This window comes from Rhipicephalus microplus, chromosome 1 (genome assembly GCF_043290135.1).
Source record: "Rhipicephalus microplus isolate Deutch F79 chromosome 1, USDA_Rmic, whole genome shotgun sequence".
NCBI lineage: Eukaryota > Metazoa > Arthropoda > Arachnida > Ixodida > Ixodidae > Rhipicephalus > Rhipicephalus microplus.
Window position 1 is genome coordinate 243,409,629 of NC_134700.1, and position 18,008 is coordinate 243,427,636.

General features: G+C 42.5%; 1 protein-coding gene across 1 annotated transcript in view; it reads right to left on the minus strand.

Moving 5' to 3' along the window:
- The window catches only part of LOC119184931 (uncharacterized), a 54,666-nt gene that overhangs the window by 22,743 nt on the left and 13,915 nt on the right, over positions 1-18,008 (minus strand). The window contains exon 3 of the mRNA XM_075868350.1: positions 497-782. Coding sequence (XP_075724465.1) covers positions 497-782 — 286 coding nt within the window. The remainder of the gene's footprint in view (positions 1-496; positions 783-18,008) is intronic.

Below are 18,008 nucleotides of genomic sequence, written 5' to 3' on the forward strand. Positions count from 1 at the left end.
CGATGCTAATGCACTACAAGATGACGAATTCCTCAGCACACGTACGAAGTGCCGCAAAAGGGAAACACATTGGCAGAAATGACCGACGCACCATGCCGACGCACATAGGGGGCGACCATTTTGGAAATGCCGTTGGAAATAATGTGACTGTATTCATTTTTTTTTTTTCGTACTCGATTCTAACGCACATGCGACTTATGATCTCGCTTTAACCGGAAAAAAAAGGTGCGCGTTAGATTTGAATAATTACGGTGTGCCCACTTTTTGGCTCCCTTACACGACACTATAATGATGAAGTGAACAGCGCACATGTCTAGCTGGTGTGCCTACTTTTTTAGGACCATATTTTCTGTACCACAAACTTGAAAGACAATATGCTACAGTGGTCCCTATAAAATTAGCTGTAGTATCGGACTTATTTCATTATAGTCTGCAGGTACATTGAAACGAGAGTTGCTCAGAAAATTCTACTTATTAGAGGGAAGTGTCTTAATACCTTGCAAAGGACCGTGTTGTCCACAGAAGCCATGACCTCGGCTGTGATGTCTTCTTGCACTTCTTCAACTTCCTGCACCACTGTGCCATGAAACTCCTCATCAGCCACCATGATGGTTTCCACATTATCAGCTGCTTGCAGCTCACCAGATGCATCCTCCATCACCTCAGAAACAGCCACTTCGAGGGCCTCTTCAGGCACGATTTCATCGGGGCTTACATTCTTGACCAGCACACTGGCAGGTATCTGAGCCAGCAGGTTCTGTGAGTTGGACCGGCCAGACATGCTGCACGCAAGACAACAGTTTCATTATCAATGCTCCCCGCACAAAGGAACTGCATGACATTCATCACAGACAAGTGGTCACTGCTAACAAGTGCTCATGCTGTTATTCACAGAAGCTTCTCCGCAAAGATTCACCAGTTACACCAAGCAATTCATTCATGTTTTTGTACGCTGTTGAAATTTTCTTAATGATAAATTACCAACTTGCCCGAACGATCACATTAATCGGTTACATCAAATCCTTTCCCATAGCTTTATGCCCTCACAAGCTTGTTGGGGAGGCTTCCTCTTAGCATATGATATTCACCAAGCCAAGCATCGTTTATTGGGGCGTTATAACGTCAAGAGACTTTATATTGCAGCTATCGTGGGCAAAAAGTACCAAAATGCAACTAAGGTGCAGCTGTCCTTTTGAAATCTTTTAATAGCCTGTAACTATGTCACCTGCATGTTACTGCCTGGTTTTCTCAAATTTATGCTGACAAATACATTAGAAAAACTACTCATATTCACGAGATCTGGCTATAGGGTGCAGCACTGCCCCGCGAAAGTGTGGATAGGTGGTCGGCTGTGCGTATACAAATACATACAGCGGCGCATCGTTGCGTGTGATTTCATCCGATTGTCGGCAGATAAAATGCATTGACTACAGTTTACTGGTAATATCTATGCTCTTCTCTACTGGATCGGTTCACGACTCCTATGCAACATTAACATTCACCGTGTGTTAAGTGCATTCTGCCATTCATAGGGATGCTCGCCCTGGGTGACTCTCTTCACGCTTCTGCACGAAGTCACACCTTTGTTGGGTTGTTTGTACGTGGTTAGCTTGTGTTCTGCCTGCAACGCACTGCTGTAGCGTGGCTGAACTACTTATTTACATTATTGTCATCTGCAAAAAAAAGATAAAGAAAGATTGTAGAAAGCCCACATATCTGTGCGATTTGTTCAGTACCATCGTTCGCTCCAGTGCGCATATGATATTTTTTCTCAATCTGATGTTTTTTCTCAATCTGATGTTTTTTCTCAATCTCAATAAGTCTAATCACGAAAGCTTAGTGGCTAACAGCGCTTTGCACTACACTGCATTTACCATGTGTACGCACATGTTTTTGCACCAGTAAAATATTATGTAAGAGTTCAGCGGAAAATTTTTACAGATGAATTACAGTGCTACAACAAAGACCTGGTTAATGGGACAAGCATGTTTTTTTTTTTTTCAGACAAAAATTACCACTGCCTTTTGTCGGTCACTAACAATACCACATAAACACTGAAAACAGTGTAAAAAAGATGAAATTTTCTATGAATTTGTACGACATCATACTTAGGACACGTCGTCTAAATTATTTTTCAACGTATGGGCTCTTTAAAGCGTTTCATAAATCTAAGCACACGGTTGCGCATGGCGACTCTGTTTTAAGCGCAGTGTAAGTACCGAAGTCTCACAGTTTATGTGATAGTGATATTTCTATGTAGTGGTACGACGGCCAGATAAACACAACTAAAACTCCTCGCATGATCACTAAACTACAGTGTCGTAGTTGTACACCTACCAACAGTGCGCAAATGCATAGCCTGGAGCCTGTTTTTTTTTCTTTACAACCGAGTTGCTATAAAACGCTGCATTCACTATTTGATAGCATTCATGTTAGGAAGGATGCCAAGAGCATTTTGCAATGGGGTTGAAACAGAAACCAGCACCCACTCTGAAATTATTCTAGTGAATGGAGCGTACGACGACAATAAACAGCACTCTTGAAAGTTGCACTCACCGATCTTATTAATAAGCATTAGCAGCCAAGAAAGACCAAATGCGTTCGTACGTCGTTTCAGGCATACGTAGAAACAGTTACACACGCGCTCACTTGACCGAACAAACTACAGTTTGAGAACGTGCATGATGTACACGCACATAGAAACACGGCGTGGCTAGCAGACGACACAAGGAGCAATCCACACTTCTACATTTTGGCCAGTCGCTGCCAGGCGGCGACTCTGCTTGATCTCGCGGCCAGTAACAATACACAGTTGAAAAATACACTTTAGTGAACTTAGGTGCATTGACCATACTTGAGCCCAACAAGGAAACAGAAAACAACTAAAATGAATGTCTCCTAGCAGCTTTAGCAGTGATGGAAGTACCTTGGAGCAGGAAAAGTACTGCTTTGGAGCAACCATAAGTGTTTTCGGAGCAGAAAAAAGTGCTAGTTTGGAGCAGCTATTGTGTTTGAGGAGCACATAATGAATTTGCCACACATAAAGTGGAGTTGAGAGCATTGTCGAAGCATCTATTGTATATTAATATTTGATTATGAAATATATTTAACAGACAACAATCACTGTATATTTCATGTAACAAATGATGGCAATTCCGTTATGGCAGTTTTATCCTTTTTGCTTGCAGCTGCTTTCAGTTTGTGCTGTCTTTTGCTAAACTAACCTTTTGGACTTTTTTTTTTTTTTTTCACATGGCTTTGTGATTGCAACATTCCGAAATCCTGCTCTCCTTAATCTAGCCACTCGTTTATCAAAACTGTGGTGGAAACCACGCACACATGTTCTTTTTAATCGAGAGCAGGGGCAGGACAGTGCTATCCCCTGTTCAATGAGCTTAGATTGACTGGAGCTGAAATCAAGCAACGGTTTCACGGTCGTTGGAAAGTATTGCAAACACACACGAGAGGGAAAAAAATCAATTTTCATGTCTAGAAACTGGGTAGATTTATCTTTCATCTATTTATTCATTAATCCAAGCCCAGAATCCTTCAACATTTTGATCTATCTATGCTGTGTCTCGTGCAGTCTCGACTGTTAAGGAAGGCCAAAAAATTGTCAGCATACCCTTGTCTGGTCATGTAGTACATGGCATGCATGGTAGGTCATGTGTCTGTCATGTGTAGGCCTGTCTACCCTGCTAAAATTTCACTAAGTACAGGGGTGACTGTACACCTTAAACAAGCACCACTTTTCTGTATGACTGTCTTCATGTTGAACAAAGCTAGACCTAAGGTAAACAGACAAGAGTTCTACAAACAACACCTCTACTGAAATTGTAAACCTCTAATAAAAAGCACACCCATTGAAGTCGCATATGCATATTTTGATGCTCTTCATAAGTTCATGGCATGGACACAACATTAACACTCATGGCTTGGCAGTTCCCTGGGTTTTTTCACAAAAAAATGTGTCAATTCCAAGAAATTAGCTACCCAACAGGGGTCTTCAATGTGCAAGGAGGCTAGTTGCATCTGCAAAAAGCCTGTCACAAGATGTTACTTAGACTTTTTAATAACAACTGCCCTGAAAGAAAGCACTGCTTTGTGGGTTTAAATCACCGTATAACCACGGAAAGTGCCCGTATACCCAACGAGTGTCCATACAACTGCTGCTGCAATAAAATGCATGCAGTGAAATATAAGCAGGGTATTGTTACAAGCAACATCAATAACAAAGTGAAGGTGGCTTATTATCTGTAACTGTTCAGTTCACAAACAAGCCATCTAACCTCGAGTAATGTCAAAATCAAACATGGAACTGTGGCTAGATGCGTAGGTACAGTGAGATTGGAGGGGCTCTTAAAGGCATGTTTGTGCATAAGTGGCTGGCAAAGACGACCCGACAGTAGATTGATCAAAGACTAAGGTGATTTCACATTCTGAGAAAGCTTTCTACACAACCACAAGTACATTACTGACTTGAAAAGACCCCAATATTTCATTAATACACAAAAAGAGAGACGTGAAAAACTTGAACAGCACACTGGTCAGCTTCTTTCAAGACTGTACAAAGCGTGCAGTTCCTGACGAATTCAAATAGGATACAGCAAGCTAGATTCAGCAAAGGTATTGTAGATAAGGTTCATGCAACTAACCATAAAATTTATTTAAGTCTACCAAATACATAGCATCCCTCAATATGACGTTTATAAATACGGTAGAGGCATTCAACTTTACAGTTACCAGCACTACAGGAGGCAATGCATCAGCAAAGGGTAATTGAAATACACAGGGATACCGCAGTTAATATATGCAGACATTTCACAACTACTATGTTCCTCAAGAAATGCTGGCAAACTACTATCAAGAAAGGGTTTCAACAAGGAGATTAAGTCTGTCCATTGTTAGTTGCAGCACAACAAAAGAAGGTAATTCAATGACTACATTGAAAAAAAGATAGGAATAATAATCAACAAAGGTGGACTTCAGAAACTGAGGTGACTGAATAGCTGAAGCAGGAGGGCATCGCACTAAGGCTGAAAATGCGAAAGACAAAAGGTGGTATGCAGAGAACAAGACTTTTGAATCTGTCAGGAGTTGTCAAATATGGGCTCCAAAGCAGTCTCTTTGTGATCTAGCAGAAGAGAGTTTTTTAAGAGTGTCTTGCACTCGGCGTTTGCAGTGCCACGACAGCAAGGCAAATTACAATGAATAATAAATAAGAACTTTTACAGGAAGTTATCTACAGTACCTGTATTCTTCAAAATTTTAATTTGCAAGGTGTAATGGTAATGAATTGGCTGGTAATATCCATCACTTCCCTGAGCCCACATCTTTGCCGCCATCACGTGCCACTGCCACTCTGGCTCCATTAAGCATATGAGCTCTTTAGAGTAGCAGAGATTGCGTCTTTTCCTTGCTTAAACCTTTCCTCCTCCTCCTACGAGCTCTCACATGGACAACTGCTCTTAAAAACGATGACCATCTTTCAGCCAATCTTAGTTGTATACATGCAATTCGAGAAACCTATGCCAGAATTTTTTTCCTTCATAATGTCAACCATAGCTTAAAAATCAGGTCACTTTGATCTTGGGCGAGAACCATCGCTTTACTGTGTGAAACTTTGTTTGTTTAATGTAAAGCTTTTAGGGCATGCTTTCAGGGCCTGCAGCAGACACAAAAACATACTGATGATGACTCTCCTCATTTGTCATGTAAAATCCTTTGCGAGTGCCATGGCTTTCATTATGTGGAAAAATATATTGAGTGCATTAGCTGCGTCGTCAATAAGCTGAATGTAATAGAATTTATAGTCTTCCAACACCACCACAACTTTTACAGATCCGCACTAAGAAAAGAAAGTAAAAACTTTAATATTTATGTTGCGATTTGGTTACCACATGATTTTCCAATTTCATGATAGGCGTTATAGCACATAACCTGCTGCTTTATTTCATTTGTTTCAGCTCAAGTGTATTATTTCACGGCCAACCCACGGCTTGTGGCAATTTTCAGTAAACAAATGTGAACCTAATTTTTAACTAAGACCGTAAGTCACGACCATCCTTAGAATCAACACCTGAACACCGATATCGAAGTAGGGCTTTCTCTAGATGATTAATGAAATCAAACTTTGTATGATTGCTCACATAAAAGATACTGTATGTTTTCACTGCTAGAACACAAAAGTCTTTAGTCCAAAATACCTCACTTAACAACAATGCCACACTTAAAAAAAGGAATCACTAATTAAAAAAAGTTGGCCTCCTATCTGCATGTAATCTGCAAATGTCGTCAAAAGACGATAGTCTTGCGTGTGGAGAGTGAACAGTTAATTTGATGTTCTGCGCAAGAAAATCGGTGAATGCTATTTTGGAGGCGCTGCGTTAGAGTGCCTCGAGCGTGCAGCGGAGGCGAACAAGCGCATCAAATCACGTCACACGTGAGATATGAGCGCCACCTGGCAGTCTTCTTGAAAAACCAAGCGCATGGCTCTGAGACGGATGTGCGCACCCATCTCAGAGGTGATAAGGTGTAGAATGCAAGGCGACGGGTAGGTGCCACCACTGTTTCGTTTTAGCAAAGCGTTGGAAGCACTCGCCTTTCCGTGCAAGCGTTGCATGGTCAGCGCAGCGTGATAAGCGCTACGGTCCTTAAAATTACTTATGTGTGCCTTTTATAGTAAGATACGCACATGCAGAATATATACGTGTTGTTATGATGCCCCAGACAGGTGCAATATTTGTTTTTTAATTGACAATTGCACAAGCATGAACACTCAACCTTGAGCAACATAGGTGTGCGCTGCGAATGGGGTCGGCTGTTTCAAGTACTCCATGCCGTTAAGAGTGAACTAACAGACAAATGTACAGACAGACAGACCGAAATTTTTGCGTCGAAGGTCCCCAAGAAAGACTATCGTCATTAAAAATGTGCAGTAGTCACTATAAAATTGCACACAATATGTTCAAGGTTCAAAGCTAGTTTTTTAGCGAGAACAGCATCATACACCACATACTCCTAATTAATTTACGTAGAGCTTAGCTATCTTTTCAGCAAGTGATGCCCTGTAAACAGCACAAACGATAGCTTATCGCTATAAGATGTTACAACAGATAAACATTTTTAACAGCTATGCCATACGAAATAATCGTCCACTGACTGCAGGTGGTGAGAAAGTGACTATTTGGATGCTGCTTTGTAAACGTTCATGCGGGCCAGGTGAAATAATACGTCTATTTACTCAGCAGTTGGTCATATAGAAGTTCCGCTTGGAAAGAACAGTTCTGCGTTGCGAATATTAAGTTTCGCCACTGCTGAGGCACATCCCATTAAGTGTTCTGATGTGCCCTTGTCACCTGCAAAAAATGTATTCTTACCCCGGCTGTTTTACCACCTATTTCCTTCCTCACTTGGCTCTGTTGCTGTCCTTTTTCATGCTTTCACGTACTGATTTGAAATGTTTAATATTGCGTCTAACATTTGATTTGCTGGTAATTTGCAATGTTCACCACAGCAACTCATTATCAACGCTTGCATAATCGAGGGTCCCATTGAAGTTCTTTTTACTTAGGGGAACTCGCTTGTATATTTGTCATGTTCTGTACACCTTTCTTTTGTAAACAATAAATGATGATCCAAGAGTAACTAAGACGGACCGATTAAAAGACCGATTTCGATGCGACGATTCTGAGCAGCCAATCTCACTCAACGCAATTTGCGTGCGGGCGGCGTTTCGGCGACTGCATGGCAACGTTTCCTGTGCGGCTATTTTATAAACACATGTTTATGCTTAACATGAGCAAAAAAACAAAAAAAACGTTACGACCGGCAACCTCTGTCAAATCAAAACTATAGCAGTCCGCGAAAGCACATTTTAAGAACTCCAGCGTAGCAACGGCTTTCGCGATGTGACCACAGCCGTTGCGAAGCAATGGGCAGCACTCTCGGGCAAGTCCTGCTGCCGAGCTGTAGAGTAATACAGCAAACGTTAGCTATATTGCTCTACAATACAAGGAGCGTTTTCGATCGCCTGTGCAGCATGGGTACAATCTGACTTCTCTAGGGAAGGCAACACTTGCAAACAACCAGGTTCCACGCAAAAATATTTGAATGAAAACAACAATGGGCCACCACCTATTCGGCATAGCCGAGGAATGGGCGGGGAATAAAACGGCCTCGTACAGTAGTAATTTTGCTCTGACACTGGCATTTTTGCACAAACAACATTTGCAGGAAGTGTTGCAGCACTCACCTTCGCCTGCAAATTTAACTAATACTTCCGCAGATGGCAGGGAGTCGGTGAAGAAAGTACAAAGTACGCTACCGACAATACGCAGCAACCAGTGTGGCTACCACCTCTCCGCCAGGCCTAAATTTGTCGTGAAACCCAACAACATGACCTACTACACTCCTGACCTGCCCAGAGAGCACCTCTTCCAGCGCCCACGTTCTAGTTCATACCTTCTGCCGCTAGGGCCGTCACCTACGAGCGGCGTGGCGCTAGGCAGCACCTGTTCGCTGTCGTCTGCTTCAGCCATCGCTGTGGCAGTGCAAATCGTTCTTATTGTGCATGAATTGTGTATGAATGTGTAAAATATGGCAAATAAAGCGATATGATTCCTCGTCAGAGTTGGCTGCATTCGTGTGGACGTTTGAAGCAGAAATAGAACCGTAAAAAAAGCACACAAAGGGTCACAGTGGCAAGCAGACGGGAACTTTTCTACAAATGAAGGAAAATTTATTATGAAAATATTTCTTGAATGAAAACGTAGTCCAACGAGATAAAAAAACTATTGTTAGGCATTCATTGTTCACACTGAATCACGATGGTTCCAGACGATACGCATACACAAATTGCAGAAGATACGCAGAAACACAGTAGGTCGTGTGCAGAAACTTGCAGACGGCAGATAGCTGCAGTAGTCAGCTCTAATAGTGGCCGCGTGCAGTTTTTTTTTTTTAGATGAGCTGACACCTCAAATGTAAGTATGGTGTATTGCTGCGTGCCATATTGCAAATCGGAACAAGGCAAACAAAGTAAAGTAAGTTTTCACGAGTTTCCTGCCACAGACATACGGGAAGAATGGATCGAGGCAATTGGAAGAAAAGGTGAGTCTTGTGTTTTTGAGAGTCGTTTCAATTCAGAACGAGTTGCAAGCTAGCAAGAAGCACCAGGGTGCTTTAGTAAACTTTATTTCCGTGTGTTATGCTAATTCACTGATCGAGCTAAAAAACATGAAAGCTTTTTTAAAGTACCGCGGCTAATATGGCAGGCTCCACAAATAGTGCCAAGAAATTTAAATATAGCACACAAGAAAAAAGTAAATATACGAAATCTGTAAATTATGTAAAAATGCGTAGCGGTGGGTTGCGAGGGGTTCGAGCACCCTTCCCGAAGGCTGCCTCAACAAATGCCGCCGAAATCCATAAAAAAATTAATGATATGAAATATTTACGTGCTGCCTCCACAGTTTGTCTCTCTGTGTGTGTGTGTGTGTGTGTGTGTGTGTGTGTGTGTGTGTGTGTGTGTGTGTGTGTGTGTGTGTGTGTGTGTGTGTGTGTGTGTGTGTTTAGCGATGGACAACTCTTGAACACTGGGTGTCACTGAAGTTAGCGACCGAATTTGGTCAAATGTATTTCTCATCTCAAACCTCTATCTTCCCATACAGCTTTGTTCGTTTCTGTATAAGCTTACTTAAGGTAATTAGAAACGTTACGCCGGTAACGAAATGTGGCGATTAACTGTTCACTCTATATAGGGCTGGCAGGCGGTCGGGTATAATGACATAATTGAAGTCCTTCGTGCAATGAGCCCATCGGCTCTGTGAGGGTTAAGAGACCCAGCCGGTGAAACCGAAATGAGGAACCTGGAATAATCAGCGACAGATACTCTATTTATGTGCGTGCTGCATCTGAGATTACATCATGCATGACAAAGATTCGTTTTGGAGAATGCAAAAGAACAAAAACCACTGAAGTCATCGTCGTCAACGGCGGAGTCATTGTACAGGTTAGAGGTTTGCGCTCTAAACCAAGACCAAGGCGCTCAAGTGCGCCTCGGTTTCGGCTCTGTCGTATTGGGTCGCGCTTCGTTACTGAGCAGCCATTAGGAAATTCAGCTTTGTTATGAAACCTTGTATAGCCAATGAGCTCTTCGAATAAAGGGCTTCAAGTATGCCACTGGACTCGACCACGTACCATCACTAAACATCAATCGACGAATGTAGTCATCTAAAAAGACATTTACAAAGGCTGCGAGAAAATATGAAAATGCACTAAATGGGTATACAGGTACTTCCCCAGAATAAAATCGTGGCTATGCTTTTTCTTAACCTCCCCATTTGGCTTGTTACATTTTGGAAAAATTAATTACAAAAAAGGTGTTATGGACTGTTATTTTGCAATCTTGCTAGCCATGCGTATACGCCTTTACCTTTGATGAAGGTTCAGGAAAGCATCGCTGGGAGCCCAGCGACCGGTCGAAGGTATGCAGCCTGCATTTTACCGCTGAAGATTACAGAACAGTGACGAAAAGGAAGATGTTGAAGCCCACAGCCGTGCCTTCCTTATTTCCCGCTTCTCCTGATCCACGTGGGCAAGATCCAATGCCGCGGAAAAAGCGGCTAAAACGAACGCAGGGGGAAACAACGCTGGCACCCATACAAGTAAAAATACTGTAAGTAAAACTTGAAGTCTAACACAACAACGGATAAGAATAATGTTAGCAGTATTCCCTTATGCGTTTAGCGGGACAATATATCTGTCATGCTTCGCTATTTTTTCGGCTTAACAGGGGAACGTCCAACGCAGATTCTTCTCAAGAAGAGCGAGCATCAGCGGAGCCTGGGGAAGTATATAGTTCTGAAAACCCAATTGAAACTGCACAAGAGGCCGAGTGGTTGCATTTTCCATCAAGTCAGGACAACATGGAGGACTGTAGTTCAGTTATACAAGGGGAACACCAGAAGAGGCCAGTGCGGCGCTCCATGACGTCGCAAACGTCGATCGGTTTGAAGAAGATGCGCTCCCTGGTCGCGGCAACTAAGACGTTGCGGCGGAAGTGCAGCAGGCTGAAAGAAATGAACAGTAATTTGCATTCACAGCTAGAGAAGCTAAAGAAAGATTTTTTCGAGATGAAAGCCCTCGCCGAGGCGAATGGCGCTCTAACGCTGCAGGTACGCAGTTACGTCAGTGGACGAATGTTATATTAATCCTTTTATATTCGCACTTAATTTTAAATGACTCTGAACATAATAACAATTTAGGAGTAAGTCAATTCTATCAACATCACCCGTACTACGAGAGGACGTCCGGTGAGCGAAGGAATTCTCGAAACTATAAGAGATTGTAAAGGTGGCGATGCTACCCTTAAGTTCTCGCGCATCGGCTAGCAGTGACGTCATACTTTGACGGCCTCAGGTAATGTCTAAGACTGCTGTGTTAGTAGATGCAAGGTCTGAAGTAGCAAGTTTCAAAGAAATGTTCTCAGCCAATGCGGCCAAGTACACAAGGAGCGACGCAACATAAAGCGACGTGCACGTGTCGAAGATTGTTCGCCAAACTCAGAACATTAAACCTAGTCTTAATTTTTTCTGTTCTAATAGTCGTATGATCGGAACAGGAACGATAGAGAATTATCAGGTACTCATTTATCAGTCTATTAACTTAGTGTCCCTATACTTTTTTGTAAGAAACGTCAGAAAGGGGAGGATGGAAGCTTGCAGTAAAAAACCTGTGAACAGGGGTTGTTCCCATTCTTTAATCGCTGTTTACACACACACAAACACTGAAAATAATCATGAACCAACTCGCTTAATCAGTAGTTTTAGCAAAGTTGTTTCGAGGCGGCGTTTCGACAAGCAGGCTTGTTTTCTGAAAGACTGAAATACAATTATAGCCTTAAGGATGACAAGTCCGCTGTCATGATGTCTGCTCGAGAGAAACTCTGTTTATAGATTTTCTTCTTCATATAAATTTACGTGACATTTTAGTGTACGCCGATGCTGGCAATCTTTCTGGTCATACGAAGGTGTAGGCCTGACATAAGGACACGGAATAAAAGAAGGTTGGTGGGTAAGCGCGCACATGAGCAAGTGTTTAAGATACGAAGGTCGGTGTGTACCCCCTTGCGTGATTGGCGCACCCCGAGTTTATTCCTTTATCCTGCGAACAACGAGTTCAAATTTCTGTCGTCGCAAACAATTAGGGACATTGGACTGACAACTGGAAAGACAGTAATTTGCAAGCTGTGTTGTGTTGGTGCTATGGGCCGATCGGTTTATGCTCGTACAGGAAGCCACGCTTGACGCACATGTGATGTCTGCCTTATAAACTTGAGCGAGCAGCATTGCATTCAAAAAGGAAGGAATGGTTTGGAAAGTGTAAGTGAACAGTTTCCGCTAGTCCGTATGTGTGAGTCGGTGGCCGGTTACTGAACATGACGCAAGTCTGAAGTTGCGCAATTCATTAATGTAGCATAGCTGCAATTGAATGTCCACGTGGTGACATGAAACATCTATTATTGTCTTAAGAGTAAACGCATATCTTTTCTCGCGATTATGAATTGTTGAATAAGGAATGATGCCAAATGCAAGGTTTCGACAATCAGGTGCACTATTCTTTGTCAGGACAGCAACAGCCTCCTTTAGTAGCGTGTGTGTGAACGTTTGCTCACTCTCCCACAACATCTAAACTTGTCTTGACAAGGGCAAGTCCAGTACGTAAATGTCGAATTGTTGGATGCGCCGGCATTCCCTGCTCTACGATGTTTCAGCGGGTCAAGCTTCCATTCTCCCCTGCACTTCCGCTTTCTTCCAGTATGTTATCTTGCGCGTGATTTACGCATTTCAACTGCCCTTTCATCATCAGGAAATGCTGGACGAGAACGACAAGAAGGCTGAATTTTTGAAGGAGCAATTGCAATGCCTGCGTGAGAAAAATCACCGTTGGAAAGAGGTGACCATCAGGCAGGCCATAATGTGGCAAGCTAAATCACCCTGCGGGTACGAAATGTTGCGGAGGTCTGGGTGCCTCACCCTTCCAAGTCGCATGACACTGAAGCGTTACATTGGCTACTGTACTGGAGCAGTTGTTTCGTCGCTAATGAAGCAAAGGCTGCACACGGAAAGCACACACTTGTCCGAACGGGTACGTTACTTCGATCAGAATTATTTACAATATGCACGCGAATAACGAAGGAAGCAGCGCACGCGGCAGTGTTTGACTGATCAAAATACATGCTAGTATAGCCGAATGAAAAGTGATTTAAAGTGAATAAACAGGGACCAGACCTGTGGCAAGGATTACTCGAACGTAAGATGTATTGTTTAAGAGTATACGGCAGTGCGCTATGTTTGCTCTAAACCCTAATCATTTCTGTTAAATTATGGGTCATGTACGGAACAACAAAGAAGGTTATTTATATAATTAACTGTCTCCGCCGATATATAACGCATGTCTGTTAACAGTGAATTCCCCCCCCCCCCCCATTTTTTTTGTTAGGAAAAAATGGGCTCTTTGATTGTGGATGAAATGTCTTTAAAGCAAGCACTGACGTACGAAAAAAAAGGAGACAAAGTCCATGGCCTAGTCGAAATGGGAGGCCTAGAAAAAGAAGTGGGCATTCAGAACGAGCTGGCCACACACCTTCTCGCCTTTGTATTTGTAGGCTTATCAACGCACTACACGTAAGTGAATCATCACTTTGTCTATCACTATGCGTTTCGCTGTGACTGAAAGACTAACCCCACCTATAGATATAAAAAGAAAACGTTGTCTTTAATTAACCAATGATGTGCTATTCCGCGACCAGGGCTGAAAGTCTGGGGAGGGGCAGGGGGAGTCGTCTTCTATTTTTTAAGGAGGGCTCCCCCCCCCCCTTTCCCCCGGCAAGTCAACTTTAGCATTGTGCACTTATTTGACAAGCACTCGAGATGAGCAATTGGCTCTCCTCCTCTCTCCAACGGAGTGAGATTTTAAGCCCAGCTGACACCGACGCTACAGAATACTGCTAATTTTTATCTTTTTCAGGCTACCCGTGGGATATTATTTCACGCAGTCAGTAAAAGGAGACCACCTGCATCAACTAACACTTGAAGTAATTAAGTCCATCGAAGAAGCAGGATTCCAAGTGGTCCGACTTGTAGCTGACAACCACGCTTCGAACAAAAAGATGTTCACCATGTTAGGGAATGGTCGTATGATGCCAGTTGTGCCGTAAGTTGCTAAGTATATATTTTTGCTCTCAGCTCGCATTAAGCTGTGCGCAATGCCTAGTGTAAATATTTTTTTATATGTATTCGCAGTGTGCCCTCAATGTATGCATGGATCGAATCCCAGCTGCGGCTGCTGCTTTTCCGATGGAGGCGGAAATGTTGTAGGCCCGCGTTCTCAGATTTGGGTGCACGTTAAAGAACCCCAGGTGGTCGAAATTTCCGGAGCCCTCCACTACGGCGTCTCTCAAAATCATATGGTGGTTTTGGGACGTTAAACCCCACATATCTATCAATCAATGTATGCACGCGCATGCATGCCGTGTTTGAGTGAAAAAAAAAACAAAAGACTTGGTCGCACAAAAAAAAAAGCCTGTATCAGCATCAGAGCCCCCCCCCCCCCCCCTTCTTTTTTTTTAATCAGCGCTGCCATATAAGAAAGCCGTGTCCATAACAAGATTGCTATCAACAGTACAATCGCTGTAAATAGCCCGTCTTTACAAATCAATTGACGTTACGCGTTTGCGTAATGTATGCGCACCTGCATGCGACTGTATGAATGGGTGAGTATACTTAAAGTTTCGGAAGATTTAAGGTGTAGGTAATCTCAATAAAACACACACACAGACCTGCAGGATCATGGCATGAGTGGAGAAATTTTATAATAAGGTAATAATTAACAACGCACACGTCCTTCGAATGGCTAACATTTACATTACTTTGGTAAAAAACAGAAAACCGTATATGCAACTAATTATTCACACCGCAAACGCCGCCTTTCTCCAATTTATTTATTCATTTTTTTTTTGTTGTTGTTGCAGACATCCAATGGATATGAATCGGAGGCTCTTCCTTTCTTTTGACCACTGCCACATCCTGAAAAATCTCCGCAACCAGATGTTGTCCACCAAACGCGTTCTGTTCAACAATGGGCATTACTACAGCCCCACGTATTTGAGAAAGTTGCTGGACATAACAGAAAAACAGTCGTCGTTCAAGCTTGTTCGGAACCTTACGCAGAAGCACGTTTACCCGACGAACTTCGAGAAATTAAGCGTGAAGAGGGCCGTTGAAGTGTTCTCTCCACAGGCATGTATAAGAAAAGGTGTAAACCCATTTAGCGTTAGTGTCACACACTCCCAGATTCTCTGTATTCCTTGTAGACATCACAATGCGTGACGCACACAGGTCATGCAGGAAATGCCTTTTCGTTAGCTGTAAATTATGTATGCTTCCTGCAACCTGTATTACACAAAAAAATACATCTAATTGAGCTAGAATCATGCTCGCAGTTTTCTATCAGTAGTGACGTTTATACTTCTCAAATTCTTTGGCGCGCTCGGGCAAACTTTTATGCGCTAATATTACGCCACAACTCATTTTACATCATATTACGTCAAGTGAATGTTCATGCAGAAGCAGAAAAAATTTTGCAGCTTTTCGTTCAAATGAAGCAGTACAAAAACTGCCTTTTAATAGTAATTCACCGCAAACGATACGTGAATATTCATGTTAGTTTCTGGTTTATTTGTTTGTAGAACCCAAACGGAAGCAAATGGTGAAAATGTAATTCAATACGTATATAACTGCTAACATATTTATCAGTATGGTCACATAAAAACATGCACATGAGCTGCTGCTACTGCTGCTGCTAACAGCGCATGGTTATCTGAACATACAATTTCCCTTTCTTAACGAATGTACCTGCGCGTATTGCTTACCACACAATAATTACGTATCATTAGAGCTTCTATAAATATATGTTCACTAACACAAACTCACTTAAAAGTGCACGTTATTGATGACTGCAGTGCCACTTGTAACTCGTCTCACTTGCTGTATACGAACGTCCAAGCTTAGAAACCTCTCTCTAAATAATTCCGATCATTTTTAATATGTCGCGTCTCCTTGGTTTCTAGGTGACATCGGCCTTACGATACCTCTTACAATACGGCCGCAGATTTGGCATTTTCGGGTTTGAAGACTGCCTGCCAACCATCGAGCTGATGGAAATGATATTTAAATGGTTCACCATACACAACATAAGAAATACAACCTTCCACGTAGTAAGCCGGGACCAAAACAGGATGCCGTTCAGTTCCCCAGATGATGACAGGTACATTCCATTTATCCCGCTAGGTTTCATATTTTCTACAATAAACTGCTTTATTTTCAGGTTGATATGGCTGGAGCAGGAATTTCTGCCCTTTTTCGCAGCATGGAAAGCCGCGGCACCACATAAGAGGGCATTCATATCTCTTGAAACATACGAAGCTCTCCAACTGACCACAATGTCCACAGTACAGTGCACACAATTTCTCATCCGTTCAGGTTTCCTATACGTGTTGACTGCCAAATTCTCCAGTGACCCTGTCGAAGCACTTTTTTCCACCATCAGACAGCTTCAAGGAAGCAACGATCAGACAGACGCCCGTGCTGCGCTTTCATCACTGCAGAAAGTCCTCGTGATGGGAATGATGCACTCATCACCAAGCGGCAGTACAGAGCAAACAACGTCTCCTCTTGGATCGCCCAGTGCAAGGCAGGCGTCGTGCTCCACAGCAGTAAAGCAAGCCGGACAACCTCTGGAAATGCACTCGCTAGTAAACCAGAATCAAGGGTCGTCAGGCGAGTGCGCGGCATCGACATCTGCTACTATAACCCAGACGATGCGGCCACATCTAGAAGCCCTGCAGACTTGCCGTGGTGCGCTTTTCATATCTCGTTGATTCCGTGTAATGGAATGATTTACATTATTTAAAAATTATTACACACCGTCCAACAATTCCCCACTATACGATATTATGCATATATTATAAACTCTGCGCTGCTTACTGTGTTACATGCAAGCCGCGTGAGGCAGCGTTTGCGTCAGTGCACGATGTAGATGAAAACATGCTTCTCAATCAGTTATACTGTGTATGTATGTAACGATAAGTCCATGGTACAAGCAGGTACTATGGCTTACATTTAAAAATATAACATGCTTTCACCAGGCGCCCACACAACTCGACTAACCGACGTCCCTTTCCCGCAATCGGGGAAGAAATTTTCGGCGGTTTTGAATCGCTGTCATAACTGGCACACAGATGATGGCATGGCTCGTTTGCGTTCGCCTTACTCTCTTGAGATGCTGTCCCTTCCTAATCCCGTCGTCTTTCTCTTGCTTCTTCTCCTAGATTTTTTTTTATTTTTAAACGTTTCTCCCTCAGTTTTTTTTATGTTGTTGTTTATACTATTCTCCGGACTTCTTCCCTCCTGTCGTGACAAGCTATAAATCGACGCGGAAAATGTGTAAATATTATTATACCTTGAAAAAGACGGGGCTCTCCCGACGCAAACGTCGGCTGAATGAACAGTTATCTTGATGATATGTGGGGTTTAACGTTCCAAAACCACCATATTATTATGAGAGACACCGTAGTGAAGGGCTCCAGAAATTTCGACCACCTGGGGTTCTTTAACGTGCGCCCAAATCTGAGAACGCGGGCCTACGGCATTTTCACCTCCATCGAAAGTGCAGCCGCCGAAGCCGGGATTCGGTCCCGCGACCTGCGGGTCAGCAGCCGAGTACCTTAGCCACTAGACCACCGCGGTGGGGCAACAGTTGTTATCTGAAAGCGCATTAACATCCATATATATATATATATATATATATATATATATATATATATATATATATATATATATATATATATATATATATATATATATATATATACATATATATATATATATATATATATATATATATATATATATATATATATATATATATATATATATATTTCTCAT